Below are 23,173 nucleotides of genomic sequence, written 5' to 3'. Positions count from 1 at the left end.
CTGTATTGACTCGAGGCTGAGGCTGCATGTGGAAAACCTGCAGCTCACAAGCAGTAGCTGCTCACCCGCTTTGCAGTGCAGTGACCGAGGATAACTGGTTTGACTGTGGTTGACTCCAAAAGTGCATTGTTCTTCTGAAAAATACATAAAATAGGCCAGAAGATGCCATTTCTGTTTAAAGCTGAGAATGTCGTTTCAGTTTCTGGTGTAAATTATTAAGACAGAGGCTTGTATTGTTTCTTTTGGGTACCCAAGGGTCTGGAATTGCTGTAGCCTTAAACAAGGTGGAAACAGAAGCTGGTGGTGCCTGTGAGACAAGAAGTAGATGCTTGGTTATGGGAACAGTAATTTGGAAATTATATTGATTTCCTACAATGACGTAGGTGTGAAGAGCTACAGATCCTTTTAGAGAGCAGCAGCTGCATTTTGCCAGTATGACTTCCCACATGATGTCAGTATCGCCTGCTGCTTCCCTCCCACCATCTCCTTCAGGCTGCAGCCCCACTGGGCACAGCCCCTCGCTGCTGCCCTGTTCCCCTGCCAGCCCTCCCACTCCTGTCCCCTCGCTGCCACAGCCCCAGATCTGCAAGTGGCTTTGTAGCTCACCGTGTTGCCCCTCCTCTGGCCCTCTCCCCAGCAGAGGCAATGCTGCTCCTCTGCAGCAACTGAGGCTCCCTCAGCTCTGGCTTTGCCTCCACTAAGCCCTCCCATGTCCCTGCCCATGGCTGTGACAGCCCTCCTGCAGCACTCAATCACTACAATATCCCAGGCTGGTTTTCTTCCCTTTTCTATTGGAGCACCCACCCCTTTGGAATTTCTTCCTTCTCATCCACCCAGCACAGCCTCAGCCCTCCTGCTGTTCCATGGTTTTTCACCATGTAACCTTTCCTTTAGCCTTATGCATTCCTTGTGCCCCTCCATTCATGTGCTCCTTCTCTCTGCTGCATGTACTGGGCTTTTAATGTTTTATTTTCCTGGGCACATACTTTTCATAACAGAATCATTCATCATCATCTATTTGAGGCAGCTCTAAAGAACATGCATTTTGCTAAAGAACACTTAAACTTTGCTACTCACACTGCCAGCAACATTGACTTCACCCACACTGTTATCAGGAGTGCAAAGGCATTTAACAGAGTATTTTTTCACTCTCACATTTGCTTTGAAGAAATATAATAATCTTTACACAGAAACTGACTGGGATTTCACCTGCAGTGAAACCTGCAGAGTTATAAGCATGAACTTTGGTGAATCAGAATTAAAATTAAATCTTGCTAAGCAACATCCTGCCCCCAGCTTTTGAGTCAATCAATATTGGCTGAAGTCCTGGTTTAGCTCTGTGGAAGCACCTTTTACTGACATGACTAGAATATCTCAAATACTGATGTAAACTGATGTAAACAAAGACAACATCACATGCCATAAGTTTGCACCTTTATTTTTTAAAAATGAAATAGTCAAAGTACTTTCTTTTTCAAATATCGACACATAATATATTAACTTTCAATATTTACAGTGTGTTGCTGGGATGTTCTTGTAGAAAATGCATGCTTCTGGTCTGAAACCCAGAGCAAAATGCATCAGACCATTTAACTGCAGCCATATAACATAAACCTGTACAGTATCCAGTCACTATTCAGCACAGGAGTTAGAGCAGGAATAAAAAAATTGGGATCTATTGTTTCCTAGCAACGAGGCTGAGGCCATTATAACACAATTTCTGTAAGATCAGAACCTCTAACTGGTGTTAGACAGAAAGTGAAGATCTTGGCATACATTGTAAACATTTTTTACTGTTGATGAGAAAGCTAAAAAGGAACATTACTTTGACATATATTGTATGCTATGCTTCTCTTTCTTGTTTATTGACACTTCTGCCAGAAGAGTATGAAGATTTTAATGTTTTATCATGGTTCATACAAGTAAAATACTGTCAAGGACACAATCTGATATACTAACATTTATTAAAAGGCTAAAGTCCACCACGAGATCTAAGGAAAAACTGGAAATTGTCAAACACATTTCCTTAGACAAATAATGGCAGGTGACAAATGCCCAGACAAATCCACAGCAAGTCCAACTCCACCATTCCCAGTTTCTGCCTGGAAGTGATTCCTCTGGCAGTCAGGGTGCTTTCAACCTGGTAATGTTTTGTATCAAGGAGAGGTTTAAATAACAGCTAGTGTTTGATGGGAAAACCCCTGGGGCTGTTGGTGCAGCCTGAGCCGGGTGTCACCCGGGTGTCACCATGTGGGATCAGCCGCACCTGGCCAATGCCCCGGGCACACGGACACCCCCGGGCACTGCCTGTCTCCTTTGGCTTGGCTGAACCACGAGCTCCTCTGCCTAAACCACTTTCCCTTTTGGAACAGCACCTTGGCTTCCATCGCTCACCGTGGAGGAGCTGCTGCCCCTGGCCCAGCCTGGGCACTGCCGGGGGGCTCTGTGGGCAGGGGGTGCAAGGTGGGACCCCAGAGCACAAGGCCACCTCTGCCCAGTGCCCAGCTGAGGGATGCCAGAGAGCTCAAACCAAAGAGCCAAGGTGTGGATACCCACTTGCACATTGACCAGTTCATATATATTTATTTGGCTATGTTCTACATAGATATCTATATATATATATTTATAACTTTGAAATGTTCTAGATTTACTAAATAAATATGAAAGTAAAGGAAATGTTACTTGTACACACTATTTGTTTGGCGATCATAAAAAATATAGCATGTATTTCTCATGGTAGGTACTTTGCTACAGGATAGTGTGTAATAGTGGATTTTATTTATTTTTATTTTATACTTTATTTTAATTATTTTATTTTGGTTTTCCCTCTTTCAGAGCCTTGTTTGTAGTGCAGAGTACTAGCATCAAATTATCTGATCTAAATAACAGTAAAAATTTCCATGCTATTGTTTTTTTTTTTCTCAATTGGGTCTCTAGGTTATAGTGCAAAATATTAAATAAAAAAAAAAAAAAGAGGAGAACTATGTAAAAAAACCCCAAACCCACTGAGAAATTGCTCTAACTACTCAGGAAAAAAAAATGGAGACTGAAATATTCCCTGCCTCCATCTAAGGTTGTCCAAAGCTATTTGTTCATGTAGTTCTCACAAATCACTGCTGGCTAGCCCATGTGGAGCTGTGATATGACTTCGATCTCCCATGCTTGCTCTTTCAGCAATAACTTGTTTCTTGAGCACTGTCATCTCAACACAACATTTACATTTAGTTTCCTAAATTTAAGAAACTGTTATGACAAAGGCATTTTTTTGCTTTTGTAACTGGGCCATGTAGTGTCATGTGAGTCTTAATGAAACTGTATTCTCATAAGAAATATTGTTCAAAATGTACCTTAGACTGCACCCAGGAAATGGGAAAATGCCAAATCTACTTTCAAAGACAAACTTTTAACACATTTAACTCTTTGACCTTTTGGCATAACATGAGAACAACAGTAATCAAGGCAGTATTAAAAACCACAGCTGTAGGTTATACAAAGTGCATTTCCTGCATATAATACAAATATAACTTTAAGAAACTAAAGGCACAAGCTAACTAAATATGTATTACATACTAGAAATGCACTGTTCAAGGTAACTCTAATAGCTTCAACTATTTGTTTATAATGGATATTTAAAGCAGTTTGAAAATGATCCTCATTAGTGAATTGCAAAAAAGTATAATTGCTTAAAATATAAGTAAAATAGACTCTAATATTGACATCTTGGATCAGTGATAAAATACATCATCACATTTATGAATGCACTCTCTATATACAATTCATAAATTATTCTTCCATTGATTAAAAGTGTATTAGAGGCTCAAGGATTTGAAGGTCCATTTTTAGGCTGGTGTGGAGGTATTCAAATTCTCTGTGATTTTATGGAAAATTAGAGAAATCTGAGCTGTCAAATTTGGATGTTGCCAGCTCACTGTTCTGTACATTAGTTAATGATGAGCCTGATCACAATATGTATGTGCAGATTTTGGTCCACAGGTGCCCCTGGCTGGGGACAGAGGAGGATTTCAGGGGCCAGGCTCCCACTCAGCCTGATCCTGCACCCCCAAAGCTGCGCTGGCTCCCAGGGGAGCAGAAGGAATCTGGGAAGAGACGGTAATGGGCTGAGGCTGAGACCTGAGCTCAAACCCCAGGGAGGGGCTCAGATCTCAGGTGCCATTTCAGGCTCATCTCTAACTTGGGTACAGTCTGCTCCACTTGCCCAAAAATGAATGAAAAAAGAAAACTGGGGGGAAAAAAAGAAAGAAAGATAAAGAATGTACTTTGTTGGCTTCTGTAAATATGAGCAGAAACTGTTTCAATATATTTACTACATTTGTTCTGAAAGAAACGTGCAATAACTTCACTGTTACAGATACACAGGCTCTATAACAAGACTTCTAGATCCCTCTGGAAAGCTGCTTGCCCGTTCCCCTGTCCCTGTGTGCCCGGCCCACCTCCTGAAAATCAGATCTTTTAAATATGACAAGTTGGAGGAAGGATCACCTACTCTGCTATGAAGTAACTGTGCCAGTAATGCATATTACCTTGGGAAATAAAAATTTCTGTTCATGCAATATAATGCTTTTCTATGTGCTCTAGATATTGAGCTGAAAAGTGAAGAGTCGTCCCCGAAATGTTCTATGTTTATCAACATATTTACTATCCACGCTTAAGTTCATCAACTCCCAACCCACCAATCTTCAGACTCGAAAAAATGAGTACTACAACAGGATTATTAATCTGAGATGAAAAGAATGTGATGTCTAAACCCAACAACACTGCACCTTCCAAATCATCTCTGTGAAGACAAGTCCTGGCCCAGTGACTATGGACAGGACTGATGATGCATGGCCTGACACTGCTCTGTGAGGGTTCCCAGCTGAGGTGTCCCCAAAGCACTGGGTTAAAGCCCAGCCCCGAGCACATGTACCACTGGAGAGCCTCCTGAAGACTACAGTGCCCAATAAAGCCCGCTTTAGCCACCCCATCTCTGGCTGAAGCCTGGCCAACACGGTGCCACCAAAGAGACTGGCAGCTCTGTGTGTGCTGCCAGACCCTAGTATATCCCAGCGCCGAGGAAAACCCTGGGAGAGAGGCCTGACACGCACGAGTGGACACAATGTGATGTTCAGCATGGAGTGGCTGAGGGGTGGCCATGGCCAAGCAAAGGCCATAGGAACATCCTTGTACATACTGAATCCAACCCAAGCCAGATTTCCCAGGTTAGAAAATCCCTTAGCTTTTAACTGTTAGGAACATGTGTGGGGTTGGTGAGCAGCTGTGAAGTTTCCATACACAGTCTGGTTTCTGTATGCAATCCCTTGAACTTACGGGAGATCTCACTGGGATAAAAGACACCCAGTAAATAAGGGTTGCAGAATCAGGCTCTGTAACCATTTAAATAACTGGTGAATTATAAATCAACAACAACAAAAAGCTTGTGTTTCTTTAGGAGAAGGCAGAGCACGTGGCGCTCACCCCTACCCCGCAGGGCTGTGCGGTGTCACCCTGGGCACCTTGCGCGCAGGTCGCGCTGCTCGGCTCGCAGGACTCTGCTTCTGAAATTTTTGAATACTGCCACACAAGAACTAAAAATTGTCACTGTCATCTCTCAAAGAGTTAAACAAACGATATTAAAATACCATCTTCTGTCACATTTAAAGGCAGTTGGATATGTTTTTTCCTCTATATTTATATATACAGAGTTCTGATCTAGAAAAACCAATACAATAAACCATTTTACGTTTAAAAACAGGCAGTCTTTGGTGACGCAAAGGCAGAGATTTTCTTTGTTACCTTCTGCCTATTTCACTCTGTCTCATGAAGTGAATATTATTGGCACTGTCAGAAAGTTCAAGATACTGCTCCACAGATAAAACAAAATATCCATCGTAGCCTTGTACCCGCCCAGTGCTTAAAAGCTGCTGTTTCTCTCCATCTGTCCATGCCCGAATTCCTTCTTCCCCCTCCTGCAGCCGCCTCTGCTCCTTAGTCCAGGCCTGAGCCACGGCTCGCTGCCTGGCTATCTCCAGGACATGGTTCTTTTCCTCTTCCACTGTGGTTCCGTAGCGCACATTGAAGCAGAGTGCGCCGTGCTGGAGCTGGATGTCGGCAAAGCGTCTAGTCCTGCCGTTGATCACCGACGTCATCTGCGACACCGTCACGTTGACGCCGTTCTCCAGGATGCGGCGCCCTCCGGTGCTGCCAATCAGGGCCAAATCTTCTTCCAAAGAGCCCAGCTTGATGAAGTAATGGGTGTCCCGGCCCTCAATGGTGAAATGCAGATTCTCCAGATAATGAGCATTGTTGAGGATGGCAGCAATGCGCCGGCTGTCCTCGTTAGCCACCCCGATAATGTCAGCTGTCACTATACCGTCCTTTATAGCAAATTTGATGCCTTTTCCAAATACTGAAGGAACAGCTGCAAATCTCAGTTGCTTCACTCCTTCAGAACACTTGCCATCACTATACCTGGGTGTCATAGGAAGTTGGTCCAAGGATATAAAATTTCGGAGTTGCTTTTGTAGCTCACATTGAATACCAAGGATAGTCTGTAAAAGAAAATATCAGTCAAGTTTGCAGGGAAGGTACCTTGAAGTTCATTATAGTATCTCACCCTACTCATCTTTTAATTGCTTAGAATGGCTCTTCAATTTGTTTGGAAAGTATCATGCACACCTAAAGAACCTGGACATATGCACAGGCTTTTTAATCACTTACGGTAGTGCTTTCTGTCTCTCGTGCTCCTTTATTTCTAGGAAACAAATGCAAACATATTTATCACAAATTATAAATTAATTATTTTTATATTTGTTCTTTTTATTTTTTCTCCCCCTTGAACTGTTACTCTAATGGCTGGTTTTTCAGCCCTTAGCAGTTCAGGGAAACCTGAATTCAAAGCTATGCCCTTTCATGTGGCTCTACTTAGTCTCTGTGTGTTTAATTACATCTTCTGTAGAACTGTGGTAATGACTTTTATAACCCATTCTTTAAGGAAAGCAGGTTGTGAAGGTCTTGAGACACTAGAACAATAGGCAAATACATCAAGTCTGTAGATCTTGCTCCCCCATAGAGGCTAGCAGAAACTTCACTCCAAACCCCTCTTTTCTTTGAACACTATACCTATCACTACATCTTTTCTGTGCCTTGGAAAAGACTAACATCTCAGTGATAAGTTTCCATGGACATGCTTCACATCTGGCATAAGCTTTGACCCTCTAGCCTTCTTCATTTGGTGAATGGTAATTGTCTTAAATGCTGTGAACATGAATGTGAACTCTCAAATGCTCTATGCTTCTCTTTCCTGACTACAATAGAGGAAAGGCATCTTTACAAAATGTTTCTTTATTAACAGATGCTCATATGCAAAACGTGAATGCCTGCTCAGAATATCGGTAGTTTGTCCTGTTGCAGTCACATTGATTCCGGACTCCGATAGCTGCTGTCTGGCTCTTTGTTACTGAAAACAAGCCCTGGAGTAAGGCTAAGATTTACAGACCCCTTACAAATCCATAGCAGCATTTCTGCTTCCTGCAATAATTATGCAGAGCTACTGACTTGTAAAGCTGTTTATACCCTCAGTGATTTTCCAGTGCTTGTGGCATCTTTGCTAACAAAGATGAAAATCTGCTGTTCTGGTCTTTTAATTTCACAAGATTTTCTGTGGTTTTTTTCAATATCCACAACAAACACTTTCACCCTTTTGCATATCCTGCGCCTCAAGTTTGGATATTTTCTCTATAAATAGCTGCAAATTTTCTTCACTGTGTTGCTAAAACCTTCTCCTTGAACCTCTCCTCCACTCTGATGCCAGTACATAACTGACAACATTAAAGTTTCTAGCATTCTTAAACAATTTGCTTTGCCTATTACGTTAAAATATATAGTCACCTTTTTCCTTGGTATCCAATATTTTCTATTAAAACTCCTTAATTTAGTATTAAAAGCAGCTGAAAAGAATGTTTGCTAACCTTTCCAGGATCCCACTCCTGGGTCTTTGTTTGAAGCTGTAGAAGTTCGTATGTTGTCCCCAAAGCTTCTATCTCTGGTTTTGGGAATCCAGGCAGCACGTTGTGCAACTGGAAACCAAACAGCTCTAGCCAACTTCCAATATCTACAAAACAAGAAAAGGATGCTGGCAAAAAGGCTCATAAATCCTAGAAAAAGTGAGGGCAGTCTGCAGAAATTCCAGCTATGCAGAAATAATGATTTCACATCAATTTATGTTTCCTGCAGTAGCTACAGCATTTATTGTAGCAAAGAAATTATTTGGTTACAAAGCATAGCTATACTCAAATCAATAGTGTTCCCTCTATCTATTTATAATAGAAAAAATTCAAATTAAGCTGCTTCCATTCTTCCCCTAATTTTAGCACTGAGAAAAGCAACAGAAGCAGCTATTAATTATTTTCTTGGTTACCATAAACGTTAGAGAAAACAGATCAAGCTCAGTTAGATGCAATCTATTAAAGAAATTACTTCAATAGATTTAAGATTAGAGACTTTTTGTATGCAAAAGATTTCTGGAATGTTAAATCCATACCACAATTCAAGAGGAAGTTTTATTTTCATTAGAGACATTTTCATGAGAGACAGGTTACTTTTACCTGTTGTATACTTAGCAACATCTTGGATTTTGCCAACTGGGTAATTATTTTCAAACGAGTAGAGATTAAATGGTTGTGGGACAGCATTCAGGTGCTTCCATATACGGTGATTTGGTGTCGTCCACCGACCAGCAATGACATCATAGTCCCGCTGGCCCAGATGAACTAATTTAGTAAGAGAATCATAGAGTCCTCCATGAAAACCAATGATAACCTCGAAATCTGGATTAGTGTCCTGGTAGATCTCTCCATAAGGGGTGTACAAAATTTCTTTTATGACTTGGCCTCGACTGCTAAACACAGCTAGAGGTGTCCCAGTGTTATCACAAGCAACATAATATTCTTCTCCACTGCTTAATTCCATTGCAATGAGATGACCTTGCAGATCATAATATAGGGATGTTATTTCTGAGCTAGTGTGATTGTACAAGTGAGTAACTCTTATTGGGTTGGAGAGATCAGCATAAAAGAACTGTAAATGTTGTCCTAGGCTTGATTTGCTTGCAACTCGTCTTCCAAGACCATCATAACAGTATTGAACAGTCCAGCCAGACACTTTGTTATACGCTTTGTTCAGCAAACCATTAGAGTTGTACTCAAAGATCTCATTGCCTCTTTGCCTGAGAAAACCATCTTCGTCCATTTTATATTGAATTTCCCCAAGCCTGGTAATGCGATCTCTCAGGTCGTATCTCAGAGGAGTGAGGCGCGCGCTGTTCCCATGGCTCAGCAAGTTGATGTTGCCATTAAGGTCGTAGCTGTAGCGCCACTGGGTTTTATCATTCACAGACACAGTCTGGAGCTGACCATCAGCATCATATTCATAAAAATACCTCGTTATATTGGCATCTACACCCACGCGTATGTCACAGATCACCATGCGACCCATGTTATCATACTGGATGGTCATCCAGTAAGCAATAGACTTGAGAATTTCATACTGTACTTCAATCACCTGACCATTGGCACTGAAGATTTTGGTATGCTTCATCACAGTGGTGGTTATAACTTGGTTTAAATCGTAATTAATGACACTGAATTTTCCAAATTGTTCAGTCCTGCCAGAAACATCGACGTAACGGTACAGATCTATGGGAAGGGGTGTCTCGTTGATCATGGCCTGCATGCTTGTGACACGGAAGTTGTTATAGCTGTAGTCAAATCTGGCATTTACAAGCCCTTCTTCACTAAACCTGAATATTTGGCGGCCAATAAGTGGACCTGTCCAAAACAAATACGGGAAAGAGGAAAAACAAGAAAAATAATGAATTATGCCCCTGGTTTACTTATCCTACATATCTAGGACAGACAGGAGATGACCTCAGGTATGCCCTTTAGCCTTACTACTCCTTAGCAGTCTTTGAAAATACCATTAACTAAGAATATGTTAGATTATTCTCCCACAAACCTTTATTAATGTTTCCTCTACAAATTATTTATATTTTATTAATATTTGTTTAAATGAATGCTGTTATTCCTAATTATGCTTTCTACTTACTTACAAGATAATTCTAAATTAAATTTACTTCACATGGTGATTTCCTTCCTCATGTAAGCTGTCCTTTTGAATTTATGTTATATTATGGTGTAAACAGGGAAACTTGAAAATACAAACAATAAACCAACTTGATTTAGTATTTAGCAAATATCCACACAGAGGAATAAAACCAACAAAACATTCTAAGAGCTATTCCATACCAAGCAATAAAAAGAAAACTGTATTTCAAGTGGGACAGCTATATTCACCTATGGACACAGACACAGAGATATACACACATATTTTTCTAGTGAAACATAAAATATAAAAACTTGTAGACATAAAAATAATGGAATTTCATACCAGGTAAGTGCAAGATCAGGGTGTTGCGAATGAGGAATGAGCATCACATTTTAAGGAGCCAAAAACTTCAGCAAAGTAGTCACAGTTAGACAAACCTGTTTGCCTGTATCTGATGGTACAGATGAACCCGTCGTGCATTAAATGTATTGTTTTAATAACCCCAGAAGATTCCTCGTAGGTGAACGTGACTTGTGTAGTGTCATAGAGGATCTCGGAGAGCCGCGACTGCTTGGTGTACTTGTAGAGGACCCTGCGGCCCGTGCCGGGGTACAAGGTCTGCAGCAGCCGCCCGTCCCTGGCCAGGTCCTGGATGAAGGCGGCGCCGCTGTCCGGCGGGGTGTAGATGTTGCGGTAGTAGCCCACGGACAGCATGGTCTGCAGGGCGTGGCGCACCATGCTGGGCATCGTCACCGACTGCAGCGACTCCGACTGGTCGTACTCGAAGATGTAGCGCCGCTGGCTGTGCAGCAGGAGCATCACGGACTGCAACCAAACAGCAATGGCACGGTAAGGGGCGGATCAAGCACATGGGGATCCAGCTAGCGAGCACCTGGAGGTTATGGAAATGCTGAAACAACCACTCACTCTTGTAGTTTGCTCTTACTCTTTGGACAATTCCAAGTGAAGCTTTCAGCTCCAGGAGACCTGGCCAGCAAGGTGGTACAAAACAGGAGGAGAATCATAGTAAGTCTAGAGGTAAGGGCCTCCAAACTGGAAGGCAGATGTGGCTCTCAGTAGCATTTCAGCCTCATGCTGACTTGCTATGTTGCTTTGAAATATTTACGGCATCCTCTCAGGGAGCAAAACCAGAGGGAACCTCTTCCTCACACACAGGCAGAGCATCTGCACCAGCAGATGTATCTAGAGGAGCTGGAAAGGGGAAATTTTGTGCATGTACAAGGTGTTTAGCTTTTATTGGCATTCTGCTTATCTACAGCACAGACCTAGCCCTTTTCACATATATCTTCTTTTAAATACACACAGCCCCATAATATCTCCATGCCTACAGATGGATGACAATACTCTGCAGATTCTTTGGTGTGACTACTTCTATTGCTTATTTTTAATGTTTACAAAGAATATAATTTCTATGCAGGTACTTGGTATTTGCCCTGTGTTGGTTAATTGCAGCTGGTCAATGAAATCTTGTTTGCTTATCTGGCAGGTGAATGTGCAAGCACAGCAGACTTTTTCTATTGATAATTGTAGTTTGGGTTCTGTACACCTTCTCAGAACACAAGCCGACTGTTGAACAGTCACTGTTGAAACAAAGATATTGAAAACACAGAATGAAAATGTATGGGGAACTCTGTCACCTTCCCCCAGCTCTGGCAAATGGCTTAGCTGGACCAGAGCACTGCACATTCCTTGCCTTGTCTGAGTCATGCTGGAGCACCAACACTGCCCAGCTCTTAGCCCACAGCTCAAACCTACCAGGCACATAAGCAAATTTGTCAGGCTTCTGCAGGACTGAGACGTCATACAAAACAAAGTCTTACATGGAACCACATGGCTCCTTTGTCATAGAGCATTGGGGAAATTAATCAGAAAGATAGGATCTTTTCCCCTCTAAGCTCAAAAATCTTCTCTGGGAAAAAACACCTTAAGATCAGCCCTGCAGGGTGTTAAGTAACACTGGCCCTGAGGCACTTTTCTCTGAGAAATAAACCAACTGTCCATTCAAAGGGCCAGAGATAGGCTCAGCCTTGGCCATCCTCTCTGCACCCCCAGCCCCCTGCCTGCCCAAGATGTGTCTCTTCCTGCCCTTGGCAAAAGACATCTGTCACCTGTGCAGCAGCCAGAGAGCACCAACATATGGCACTCCAGCTCGCCCTCTGCCAACTGGTGATGACAGACCTTCACACCAAGCACTTTCTGAGCACTTTATTGCTGCTCCACTAACCATTTCCAACATGCACCGTGTTTATTTTGTTTCCACCTTCAGTCAGGAGTCTCCAGTCTGCAGTAAACCACTGGCTGAACTCTCTCCTAGCACTGCTGTGACGCCTCTCTCTATACTGCTCCCGTGTCTGTTTTTAAGGTGTCTGCCACTGACAGAGTATGAATAACAATATCAGAAACATCCCCAATATAACTTTAGTGCCCCTGTGTACCATTTTTATGGCACTTTATAAAAGTGCTTTGGCTTTTTCACTATTGTCCAGGATAATAAAAAGATAGACAGTACAAGGGCTGGAGACTGAGTATCCTCTGAAGCCTATTAGAGGATACCATAAAGAGAAAAAAAAAAAATTAATTCCCAATTCATCCTAATAGCATTACAATAGATTTTTCAACTCTGCACAAATTGGGTTCTAATTGTTTTAAAGGATTTCAGAGGGTAGCTCATAAAACATCCAAAAATCTGTCATTTTATTAAAGCAACCAGAGCCTGGTCAACCACATAATGATTGATGCTGTATGGTGTATCAAGACAAACAGCCAATGGCCAATTACTGGGAGCTCTGCTGGGAATAGACAAATGCTGAGCATCACCACTAGATGTCATTTCTGTCCAGCAGACACACAGACACTCATCTGTTTTGTCTGCCAGATTTTGAAAGCAAGTTTGGAGTATTCAGGAGATTTTATAACAGTTTAAACTAATTGAGGAAAGTGACCAAACAAAAGTAACTGAATTTCATCAGTAAGAATTATTTACAATGCTAATGTTGTAGTGTTTTTTTAAAATCTTATTTATTTGAGCTAATTGCTTAAGGGGCAGAGATTTTTGAAGATGTACAATTAACTCATCTACTGATAAAAATGAAGAATTAAATAACTATGAATTGGAAGCGACCTATATAATTGATTTTTTTCATGAAAGGAATTATTGGGTTTTACAAGGCTTCAGAAAACCTTTAGCAATCATTATATAATTAACACAATGAGTTATTGACTTTAATGGAGCCAGAAAGTTATATTTCGATGTCTAATTTTGACAGTGAATTCATCTTTCTTTGGCACAAGATACAACAGTCACAGAAGTACATTAAATAGCTGGGAGATTATTGTCCATGGTGTGAATGACTTTCCATAATTTTAATGACAAGTTACAGCATTACCCAAGCTGCTACCTGAACCAGTAAGCTTTTGCCACTTGCTTCTACAAGATCAGGATTTGGCTTTTGTGAATTCTAGAATAACAGTGTTAAGTTATATGACTTTATTTATAAGCTCATCATAAACTAAGAACAAACAAAGTGGTTTGGAAAGATAAGAAGCATACATCTTTCCAAAATTACAGTCCATTAGGTCCAAGGAAAAAAATGACAGATTCCTCCAAAAGGCACATTGCCCAAATATTCGAAAGCTGTAGAAAATGTCTGTTTATTTGTAATTTGCTAAAGAGCATAAAGACAAAAAAAAGCCCTGACTAATTTATCTGAAACAAACTTCTGAAGCTCCTGGGGTTTGCCAATCTTGTTAACACATGCAAGAGCCACACTGCATGCAGACAAGGAGGAATCACATTTCTATGCATTTTCCAGTCTTGGTAATTTTTTTTTCACTGGGTTAGGTTTAAGTTTTTTGAGGATCTTAAATACATTCAAAATAAGTACAGCACAGTTTATCTTAAAAGTACACATTTGGAACTCTTTAATATACAAGTAACTTCAAAGTCACTGGATTTCCTGTGTGGATTTCCTCTATCAATGTTACCTCTTCTGCTCCTCCCCACCCCCACCCCCAGTCTTTTCCTGTGGTTTACAGGTTCAGAGAAAGAATTCAGAGAAAGAATGTTCTGTTAACTCAGGGTATATTGGATAGTCCAAGATGCTGCTATTTAAAAAAAACTTTGAATATGAGTTTGCACTGAGTTGACTGGTTTTCTGGTTTTGAAAGACAAGACCAAACAAAATGCTACCACAGGTGAAGGTGTGCCTCCTTGGTTTGTACAATATTTATCTTCACATTTTGTGACTATTGCCTCTAGACATACATGGAACTTACAATATTCAGGGAATTTAGATGCAAAGTCACCATAAAAGCAGAGAAATAACTCATTTCACACTAATATTTTCCCCCTAAATGGCCCCCATAAATACTGCAGTAAGCTTTCTCCTCACAGGATCAATCCCTTGTTTAAAATAACAGCATTGAATAGGTAAGCTTCTGCTCATGGGCTCCTAATTTTGGCTTAAAAGAACTGTTTGTGGGGAGAAAAAAGTTCTCTTTCAGGACTGTAATTTTTCTGACTGTTATCCAGAGTAGCAACATGATTTTCAGCAGTTAGGGTGGCCTTTGTTCACTTGAACATGGACTGAGACCAGAAAGTTGTTTTGACGTACTAATTAAACAAACCTGAGGTGCTGATAAGTTTCTTCAGAACTAAACTGTGACAGGTTTGAGCAGGTGACATGGAGGTCTGAGCATATCCAGAGACATTTTTATCTAGTTATGTAATTCTATGCATTTTCTGTTTTAAAAGTCTTAAATACTCTTGCAAGAGGCAGCATTATAACATAGTTCAAAATATAATATAATTAATATAATATAATATAATATAATATAATATAATATAATATAATATAATATAATATAATATAAAAATATAATAGACCCAAACATTTTTTTTGTCTTGGCACAAACCCCACTTTTAAAATAATTTACCTTTTCTAGATATGTGTAACTCCATATTTTACCATCTGCCCATGTTCTGGAGACGATGTTCCCACTTGCATCATACTCCATTTTCTCAGTCCAGGTTCCTCTTTGGATATAGGTGACTAATCCAGAGTGTGAATAAGAGATATTGACCTCGTTGTACTTGCTGATGGGGGACCATAAAATGGGGCGTCCTGTCTGGTCATACATAATTCGAAGAGTGAATTTCCGATGATCATCATAAATCTTTCCTGTTCTGGTTACGTGGTCGAAGTCAATGGAGAGCAGGTTTCTGTTGTGGGTCTAAACACAGAGGTACAGCATGGTAAGAACACAATGCATCCCCAGGACAGCCAACACAGGCATGTCTGTGTCTGCCCTAATCAAAGTGAGCAATGGTTTAACATTGTGAGTTGGGCCTTACTGAAGACAAGAAAATAGAAAAGATTAAGATGAGAAACAGAAGGACCAAAAAAATTGTTCCGTGCATTCAGTGTTATGATATTTGGCATTACAGGATGTTTCCATGTGATAAACCCTCACCTCTGCTCTCACCTTTTCGTGGATTTTTCTTCTTTCTTCTCAGCTGTGGATTAAATTCTTGACTCCAGCCAAAGATGTGTAGTTAAATCCACAAACTAAGAAAGATCTACTATCTCACATCCTCTCTTGAGCTCTGTTAACACTGGCAGGTCAGCTGGTGCTCTGGGACAGCCCTCACAGCCCAGGTCACATCCCGGTGCTGCAAAGGGCAGAGCTGTGCTGGCAGCTCCTGCAGACCCTGCTCACCAGTGTCCTCATGCTTCCTCACAAAACCACCTCACTTCCAGACTCCTGAGAGCCAGCAGCAGCCGTGCCTGGCACTGGCCATATTCCTTGTTGCTGCTCTCACAACATCTGGGACCAGCAACTCGCTCTGTCTGACAGATGGAACACAGCCCAATACTCAATTTGAAATCAAGTTCAGAACTGAGTCAGATTCATGAAGACAAAATACATTTATCGAGTGCTATCATCATCCTTAGAGGATGGCATCCTTAGATCATTCAGTCACTGGGAAGTCTCTATTAAGCACCATTTAAATCAGATATATAATTTAAGGAACCATAAAATATTGTTCATTGACATGTCTTTTTCAGATCGGTGCTCAATGTGCTTGTTGCATTAATCTACCACATTTTATCTGATCACTCTGTTCCCATGAATAACTTCCTGAGAGCACAGACAATGCCAGTGCAGGTGTCAGCACAGAGCATGGCTCAGTGCTTGCTCCTCTCTGAGACCTGGAGGCACAGCTATGGAGTAAATGGTTAATAATTCAAGATGTGATTAGAATGAACATTTCTTTTTTGTTCCTCTTTCTGTTTTTAGATACAAAATAATCTGAGAATCTAGAAGAAGCAGGTGTTCTTTCTTCAACTACCATTTCTGGAGTTAGACACACATGTCTAACTTTAAGAGTGTTCATTTACAATAGCTGTAAAATACCTATATACCCCTGTAGACTGCTGTAACTATTACAATTTATGCTCTAATGATAGTTAAGAAGCCCAAGTTAAATGTGATGCTCAGTTCAACTACATTTGCTTGTATACAGACTGGTGGTTTAAGTTTAATATAATATATTTTTTAGCAAACTTCTTAAAATTTCTGAAAAAAAATCCTCTTGGTGGCTGAAAAGCTAGCAGGAGGTATACCCTATGTCTTATTCATTTATGTTCTATGTACATGTTTAATGTTCTTATTGCTATTACTATCATTGTAGAACACAGTTAGGAGAAAGAAGAGCCTTGAAAACAAATTGCCTGCAATCTGAATTTCAGAGACTATACAAAAAATAAGAATGAAAACCAAACAGAGGCAGAATTAGCAGTGAAGTGGAAAGCAGCAGTAATTGAAAACTCACAGAGTTAAAATAAGGTTAAAATACTTCCCTTATATTGCACATTTTATGTCTCATTTGTTTACTTTCTTCTATTAAAGTGAAGTTTAACATCCTTCTCAAAGCAAGACAGGATCATAAATGGCTAGGAGGACTCATCTCAATGTTGCTATTGACAAGCTGATTTCAAATCCCAGTGGCTTCATGAGATGACTCTTTCAAGATACATAAACCATGGCAAAAAGCCCCCTGAGAGTGGCTGGAACTTGTGTTCTGCTATGAGCCAGGGAAAACTGGTTTCTGAAAGCAATGTCAGGTTGGAATACAGCTAATGAAAATTGGGAGAAAATTCAGATGACTTCAGTAATGTTATAAGCACATAAAAAGATATGTTTATTCTATATTTTTTAAACATTGGTTGACTCTACTTCCATTAGTTTTTTAGCTAGAAATTTTGCAGTGTAAGTATCGCATAAATGTGCACTTCTTTTAGTTTAATTTCCACGCATACCCTGTCCACCCTTCCTGGTATGTAAGTCAGATGAGATAATTGCATTCTTTCCTTGTCTGTGTTTTGATTTGAGCCAAAGCAAACTCATACACCCTGGCAGAGGACATGGTCCCATCTTTAGAATTTCCTGTAAGAATGGTAAATAAAGGGAGATAATTTGCTAAGTGCAATAATGAACATGGCTGTCAAAGCCTGTGTCTGCAGGACTTTTGAACTGAGGCCAGTGAGCTACTTTTGTTGTTGTTATTAAAAAAGAAAAAAAAGAAAAAAAAGAAAAAATTAAGACTGGCCAAGCATTCAATTTTCAATTTTGTAGACATCCAGTTATAAAACCTGGACTGCATCCAATGCCACGTTCCTCTAGTTATGCAAAAGTCAGGAGGGAGCAGAGCTGCATTCTAATCAGTGTATTACTATGCAACATGCTCATCAGATTTAACAGCAGTCTTTGCTTCATTTTTAGAAGTCAATTAAAATAGCTGTTCAATTGATAAAAAAGAAGTCTTGCTAGATTAAGATTGATGTTAAAATGCCTGATTGTACATAGATTTATTATTAATATAAAATGCATACATGCCCACAGACTGTTTTATATATGTCCAGGAAGTGCTGGTGCAAGCAGTTCTTCACTTAAAGGAAACCTGTGGTTAATTTCTGTTTCCCACATTGACTTAGACCCTGAGATAAAGTTATCAGTTAACTTACTTCTGTCCTATCTCCAGAGCAGGGAATTCACATCATGCAGAAATCCAATTTTTTAAAACCCAGTGTTTCCAGCATTATTCAGAACATGCTCACAGCGGCCTCTTTCCAAAACTGGAAATAACACTAATAGAGTGACATGCTTTCAAGATGGTTGCTAATTGCTATTAGAATTAAAAAAGTTAGGACCAGGCAGATAAGGAAAAGCTTTATTCTCTTTCTTCTCTTCAAGTAGGTCATCCTTTATCTCATCCCCAGCTACCTGCCTTCTAATTTATACCTTTTAGCAGTCAAAGCCATTTGTTTCACTGATGATATCAGGACTGATTTCTAAGTAACATCTTTATACCTCATTTCTATGCTATTTTTTCTCTCTTAGAAAACTCTTCCATTGTGCTGTTTTTTTTTTTTTTTCCTTTAACTGAGGGCTCCTGCAAGTCTGTTCATTTCCATTGAGAACTGCTCCAGTCCCCAGAGCTTTTCTTTACATACATTTTCAAAGTTCAGCATAGTTCTTTCTGCCCTACATTGCAAGCTTTCTAACACACTTCCTATTGTGCCAGGCATGGCATATTAAGTGTTTAAATACTTTATTTTAAAAATATAACTCACTAAAAGTTTGCAGAAGGTCTAGAATCTCATCCAGCATAATGACTTTCAACGATACTATTTTTTTTTCCCAGCAGTACTCAAGGATCTGTCCACAGCAAGTCCTAAATCCATTTCATTATTTGGTATACTGTTTCAAACACACTATAGGATGGTACTTTTGTTCCTGCTGTGCTATAATCACCAAGAAAAGAGAGCTGTCTTTGGGTAGATTCCTTTGCTCTAGTGTTCCAGCTCCTTCCATCTCCACTGACTCTCCATTCCACCAGCATACCATGCAGGCCTCTCAGTGCTAAAGATGAACTCCAGGATCCAGATATTTCTGCTATTCTCCAAAGTCCTTCTTCATGGTCTTACCAGCCTCAGTAGTCCATCTGTCCCTTTCTCTTGTGCCTATTTACATGGTGTCGCCTTTGTGCAGAATACAATTGGACTTGGCGATCTTAGAGGTCTTTTTAAATATAAATGATTCTATAATTCTAACATTTCTCCTCCTTTCCACTCTAAAATCCTCCTTTTAGAGGAACCTGTGCTATCCCACCAGGTTCCCTCCAGCCTTGCCTGACAGCTCTCAGAACAACAGTCCTAGAGCTCAGTACAGCTGAGGGAGTCAGCACAGTCAGGACTGCAATACAGGCAGCTGGCTTGTCCTTCTGAGCAGGCAGGACAATTCCTAAGCCCCTTGATCTTGGATAGGTATAAGAAGACACAGCTTACAGAATAAGAATGCAATGTTCAAGAGCTGTGTTGCTAGTGCATACTTTTAGAAGGACAAAGAGTAAAAGACATCAGCATACCAAAATTATTCTTATGCTTGTCTTTCACCTTCCATCCTCTCTCTGGATGAAAGTGAAGGGGGAGGAAGAGGAATACATGAGTGGTTTTGTCCACCAACAGCCTATTTTTTTTTTTGGCCAGGCAGTGTTAAAGATCTCATAGAAGCAAGTGAAAATGCAAAAGAAACTACAGTGAATTTCAACAAGAGAAAATACAAATTGCATAATGTTGAAACTCTGCAAGATGAAGTAGTTGTATTAAACAGAATTGTGATAAACAACCAGTCCCTGGCAATGTAAGCAGAATAGATGACTGACTACATCCTTTCTGTTTACCATCTTATTACATAAGATTCTTATAGAAAAATGTGCCATACTGTAATTTAATCACAAAGTCACACAGAAAGCCTCCAACTGAATAGGCAGCATTAGTCCAGGAAGCCACACTTTGGATCTTGCCATCTTGACATGTTTGTCACAGTGCTAAGCTCACCTATCTCCCCAGACAGGGCTATGAGGCCTCACACTAATTTAGAGAGGAAGGAGGCAGAAAGTGGGCAAGAAGAACTAAAAGAAGCTTTTGCCTGATTGCAAGATCCTAAAAAAGTAACTGTGACTGTCAAATCTGAACAATGCCCTTTCAAACAAGTGTTTTACATAGAGTGCCCAGCCTGGCCAGATCTTCCAAGTCTTGTATTTTTGACTGAGCAGTTGAAAAACAAACAGATGGTACACTTACAAAGAATGTAGAGTATCTCATAATCAAAATGAGATGGGTTTGATTTTGGTGGTTTTGACAATCCAGAGATTTTAACAACCATCTCTATATTTTCAGAGCTAACAGGTGTACCTTCAGATATAATTCCTATCCAGAAAGGTTGTAGTCAATAGCAGAGTAATTTTAAGGCCAAAATTCCCAGTTCTACTACTGGTACAGGCATTTTAAGTGGTATTCATGTGAAAACCAGAACTGATTTAATAAAAAAACCTGTTTAGCAAAGTAGCAATCTCTTTGAGCCATGGTGTTATGTAATTAAATGCTAAAAGTTGACCATCTGTCATTGTACTCACAGGTAAAAATAAACCAACGATGCAATGTTAAAGCAAGTCTTTCTTGGAGCTGTAGTGTAACCGAGCCAGAGGGAGTTTGGGGTTTGAGAGTTTGTGGAAGAGAGCAGAATGAATACACAGCCTGTCTGGATACACAGGGAGGCTCTACATCACTCTGAGTCCAAGGAAAGACATCCCAAGTATGTCCTGCAAGAGCCTCTGCCCTGGGCAGCAGCTGGCACCCCTCAGCTCCCCCAGAAGAAAAAGGGTTGATAGATCTGAGAGAGGCAAAATGTGGCTCCAACTTTACTGCTGTGCCAGAGTAACTATGCACTGTCCTTTGCTCACAGCTTCTTCCAAAGCCATAATTAAGTTCTTAGTTGAAAAAGAATGGGAAGAAAAGAACTAATTATGTCTTGAGGTCAAATCTTACAATCAAAATCAAACAGAGATCAAACATCCCTGAGACTGTTGGAGTAGTTTGGTTTTGAAATTCATGGCTGGGGCCCACCACTGATACAGAATTTTCATTCTTACAAAGTATAACATTTCAACATGATTTTAGTTCAATGGCTTTCAAAGGGAACACTGCACTTACAAGAAGAAGCCTTACCCTTAGCCTTCTCTCAAATGTAGAGATATTGCCTTTGGTCTGCTCCCTCCTTTGCCTCCATTCAATGAGATTTGAGTTATGCTCTCCAGGAAGGGAGATATTGCACTTCCCTAGCGTGGGGCTGACAACCCCTGCGAGAATGTGAGGTTCCGTGTTAAGCGTGATTTCCATTCCGCTGGCAAAGGTGACTCTCAGGGACCCGTCTGGGCTGATCCGGTAGATGTTCTGTGTGTTATCTGTCAAAAAACAACAAAAATCAGGGAACAGAGAGAAGTGCAGATCCCCAGATTTATAAACCAAATTTTAGACACAACAGGGCTCAGTTTGTAGCCCAGGGAGGTAACACACAGCTGTTACAACTACAGTGTGAGTTTTGCAAGCTGTAACCTCCAGGCCTTCCCAAGTCTGAAGAGCTTTTTATTACATTTGGCCTGATGATTTCCATTGTGAAAGCTTCCTGCAGCAGGAATAAAGAATTTTTGCTTTCAGCTTAAAAGTATGTAAATCCATAAGCTGAGTATTGAGCACTGCTATTGTGATGATCTTAGCATGTTGCAGATCCCAACAGGAAAATGCACTGCTTGAACAACTGCAAGAGTATCTGAGGTCAAACAAGGAAGCTGGTTTCCAAATATCTAGGATGACAGCCAGTCTCCCATTCTGTCCCTTTTCCCTCTGTCACTGTACAAAAAGCTTGTCCTCTTCCCCATTAGCAGCAGGACCCTGGGCTGAGGCACAGGGATGATCAGCCACCGGGCTGAAGCTTGGTGCCACAGAACAACTGGGAAGTGACTGTGGCCAGAAAAATGAATGGATCAGCAGTGGTGGCACAGTGAGCAGCTCCAGAGGCTCAGGACTGTGCCACAGAGGGCTGTTAAGGGAGCTGGGGTGACCCAGCACAGCCTCCCTCTCCTCCCCAAAACTACCAGAAGTGTGTGGAGGTCTCCACTGAGAGTATATGAAGGCAGCAGCCACTGGAGCTCCTTTCCCTTGCCTGGGCAGTGTAATTCCTCCTCTGCAGGCAGAGCTGTGCCACATTGTCTGGCATCTGCTCAGGCTGGGATATGGAGGGTCCTGCAGCTCAGCTGCCAGGGGGAACTCCAACGTGAGCCTGACTTTAGTGCTAACATACAAAAGTCTTACCCTTACAGTGAGACTGAACTCATTCCAGCTAGGGAGTATCCAAAGCATCCCTTTTTTTAAGCCAGTCCACACAGAAGTAACTGGTCCAGCTCTTGAGATATGAATACAAGGAAATAGTAGGGTATGCCAGAAAGTAAAGATAATTGGATGTAAGGATACCATACCTGACTGGCTGTTCACAGGGTGCTTTGTGCTAGTTTTTCAGAGATATGTAAACATGTAAATTATATGAATTTATGATACACATACAATAATAACCAGAGCTGTTAATTTCTGGCACTGCCTGTTGTGTGCAAGCACTTTGCTGAGACAGACTTTGATAATTTAGCAACTTTGAAGAGTTTCAGATTTAAGGGCAGACAGATCAGGCAGCAGACGGTGCAGAGAGCAGATGGAGTCACTTGGACAAAGCCTAACAGGGGATAGAACAATATAATTATTGCTATTTATGCCGTGCTGTCTCTACCACACAATAGTAAAGAGGAAGGAGTGGGTATCTTGTGAGGTGAGTTCTTCCTAGTTTTTTCTTATAGATCAAAACTTGAGAGAAAGAAAAGTTCTGTGATGTGCTCATTTACAAAGCTTTTCTATAACAGACCTGGAAAGACATCAGAGACCTATTTCCCAGCATCTGCTCTCTCAAAGCCTGAGAAATCCATTGACAACAAAAAAACCTAACAAGGACAAAAGGCCCCAGATAGATTAAACTATGTAAACCCAGAATTCTGGTGAAAAATCTGCAAAATCTGCAGGAGGACACTGGGGCCCTTCCATTAGGCAGAAAGCAGAGGGTTTTTTTTTGAGATATATGATATTACCAGGGAAATACTGTGGTG

General features: G+C 40.8%; 1 protein-coding gene across 1 annotated transcript in view; it reads right to left on the bottom strand.

The window, feature by feature from the left end:
• Positions 1–5,453: 5,453 nt before the first annotated feature.
• Positions 5,454–23,173, bottom strand: part of TENM1 (teneurin transmembrane protein 1) — a 305,637-nt gene continuing 287,917 nt past the window's right edge. Inside the window, exons 27-32 of the mRNA XM_053990269.1 lie at positions 21,195–21,430; positions 15,058–15,354; positions 10,539–10,926; positions 8,604–9,824; positions 7,968–8,110; positions 5,454–6,548 (exon numbers count right to left, since the gene is read on the bottom strand). Of these exons, the coding sequence (XP_053846244.1) occupies positions 5,790–6,548; positions 7,968–8,110; positions 8,604–9,824; positions 10,539–10,926; positions 15,058–15,354; positions 21,195–21,430 (3,044 nt within the window). The 3' untranslated portion in view covers positions 5,454–5,789. The remainder of the gene's footprint in view (positions 6,549–7,967; positions 8,111–8,603; positions 9,825–10,538; positions 10,927–15,057; positions 15,355–21,194; positions 21,431–23,173) is intronic.

This window comes from Vidua macroura, chromosome 14, assembly GCF_024509145.1.
Source record: "Vidua macroura isolate BioBank_ID:100142 chromosome 14, ASM2450914v1, whole genome shotgun sequence".
Classification (NCBI taxonomy): Eukaryota; Metazoa; Chordata; class Aves; order Passeriformes; family Viduidae; genus Vidua; species Vidua macroura.
The sequence above is the reverse complement of the archived record's forward strand: the minus strand, read 5'-3'. Positions and strand labels throughout refer to the sequence as shown.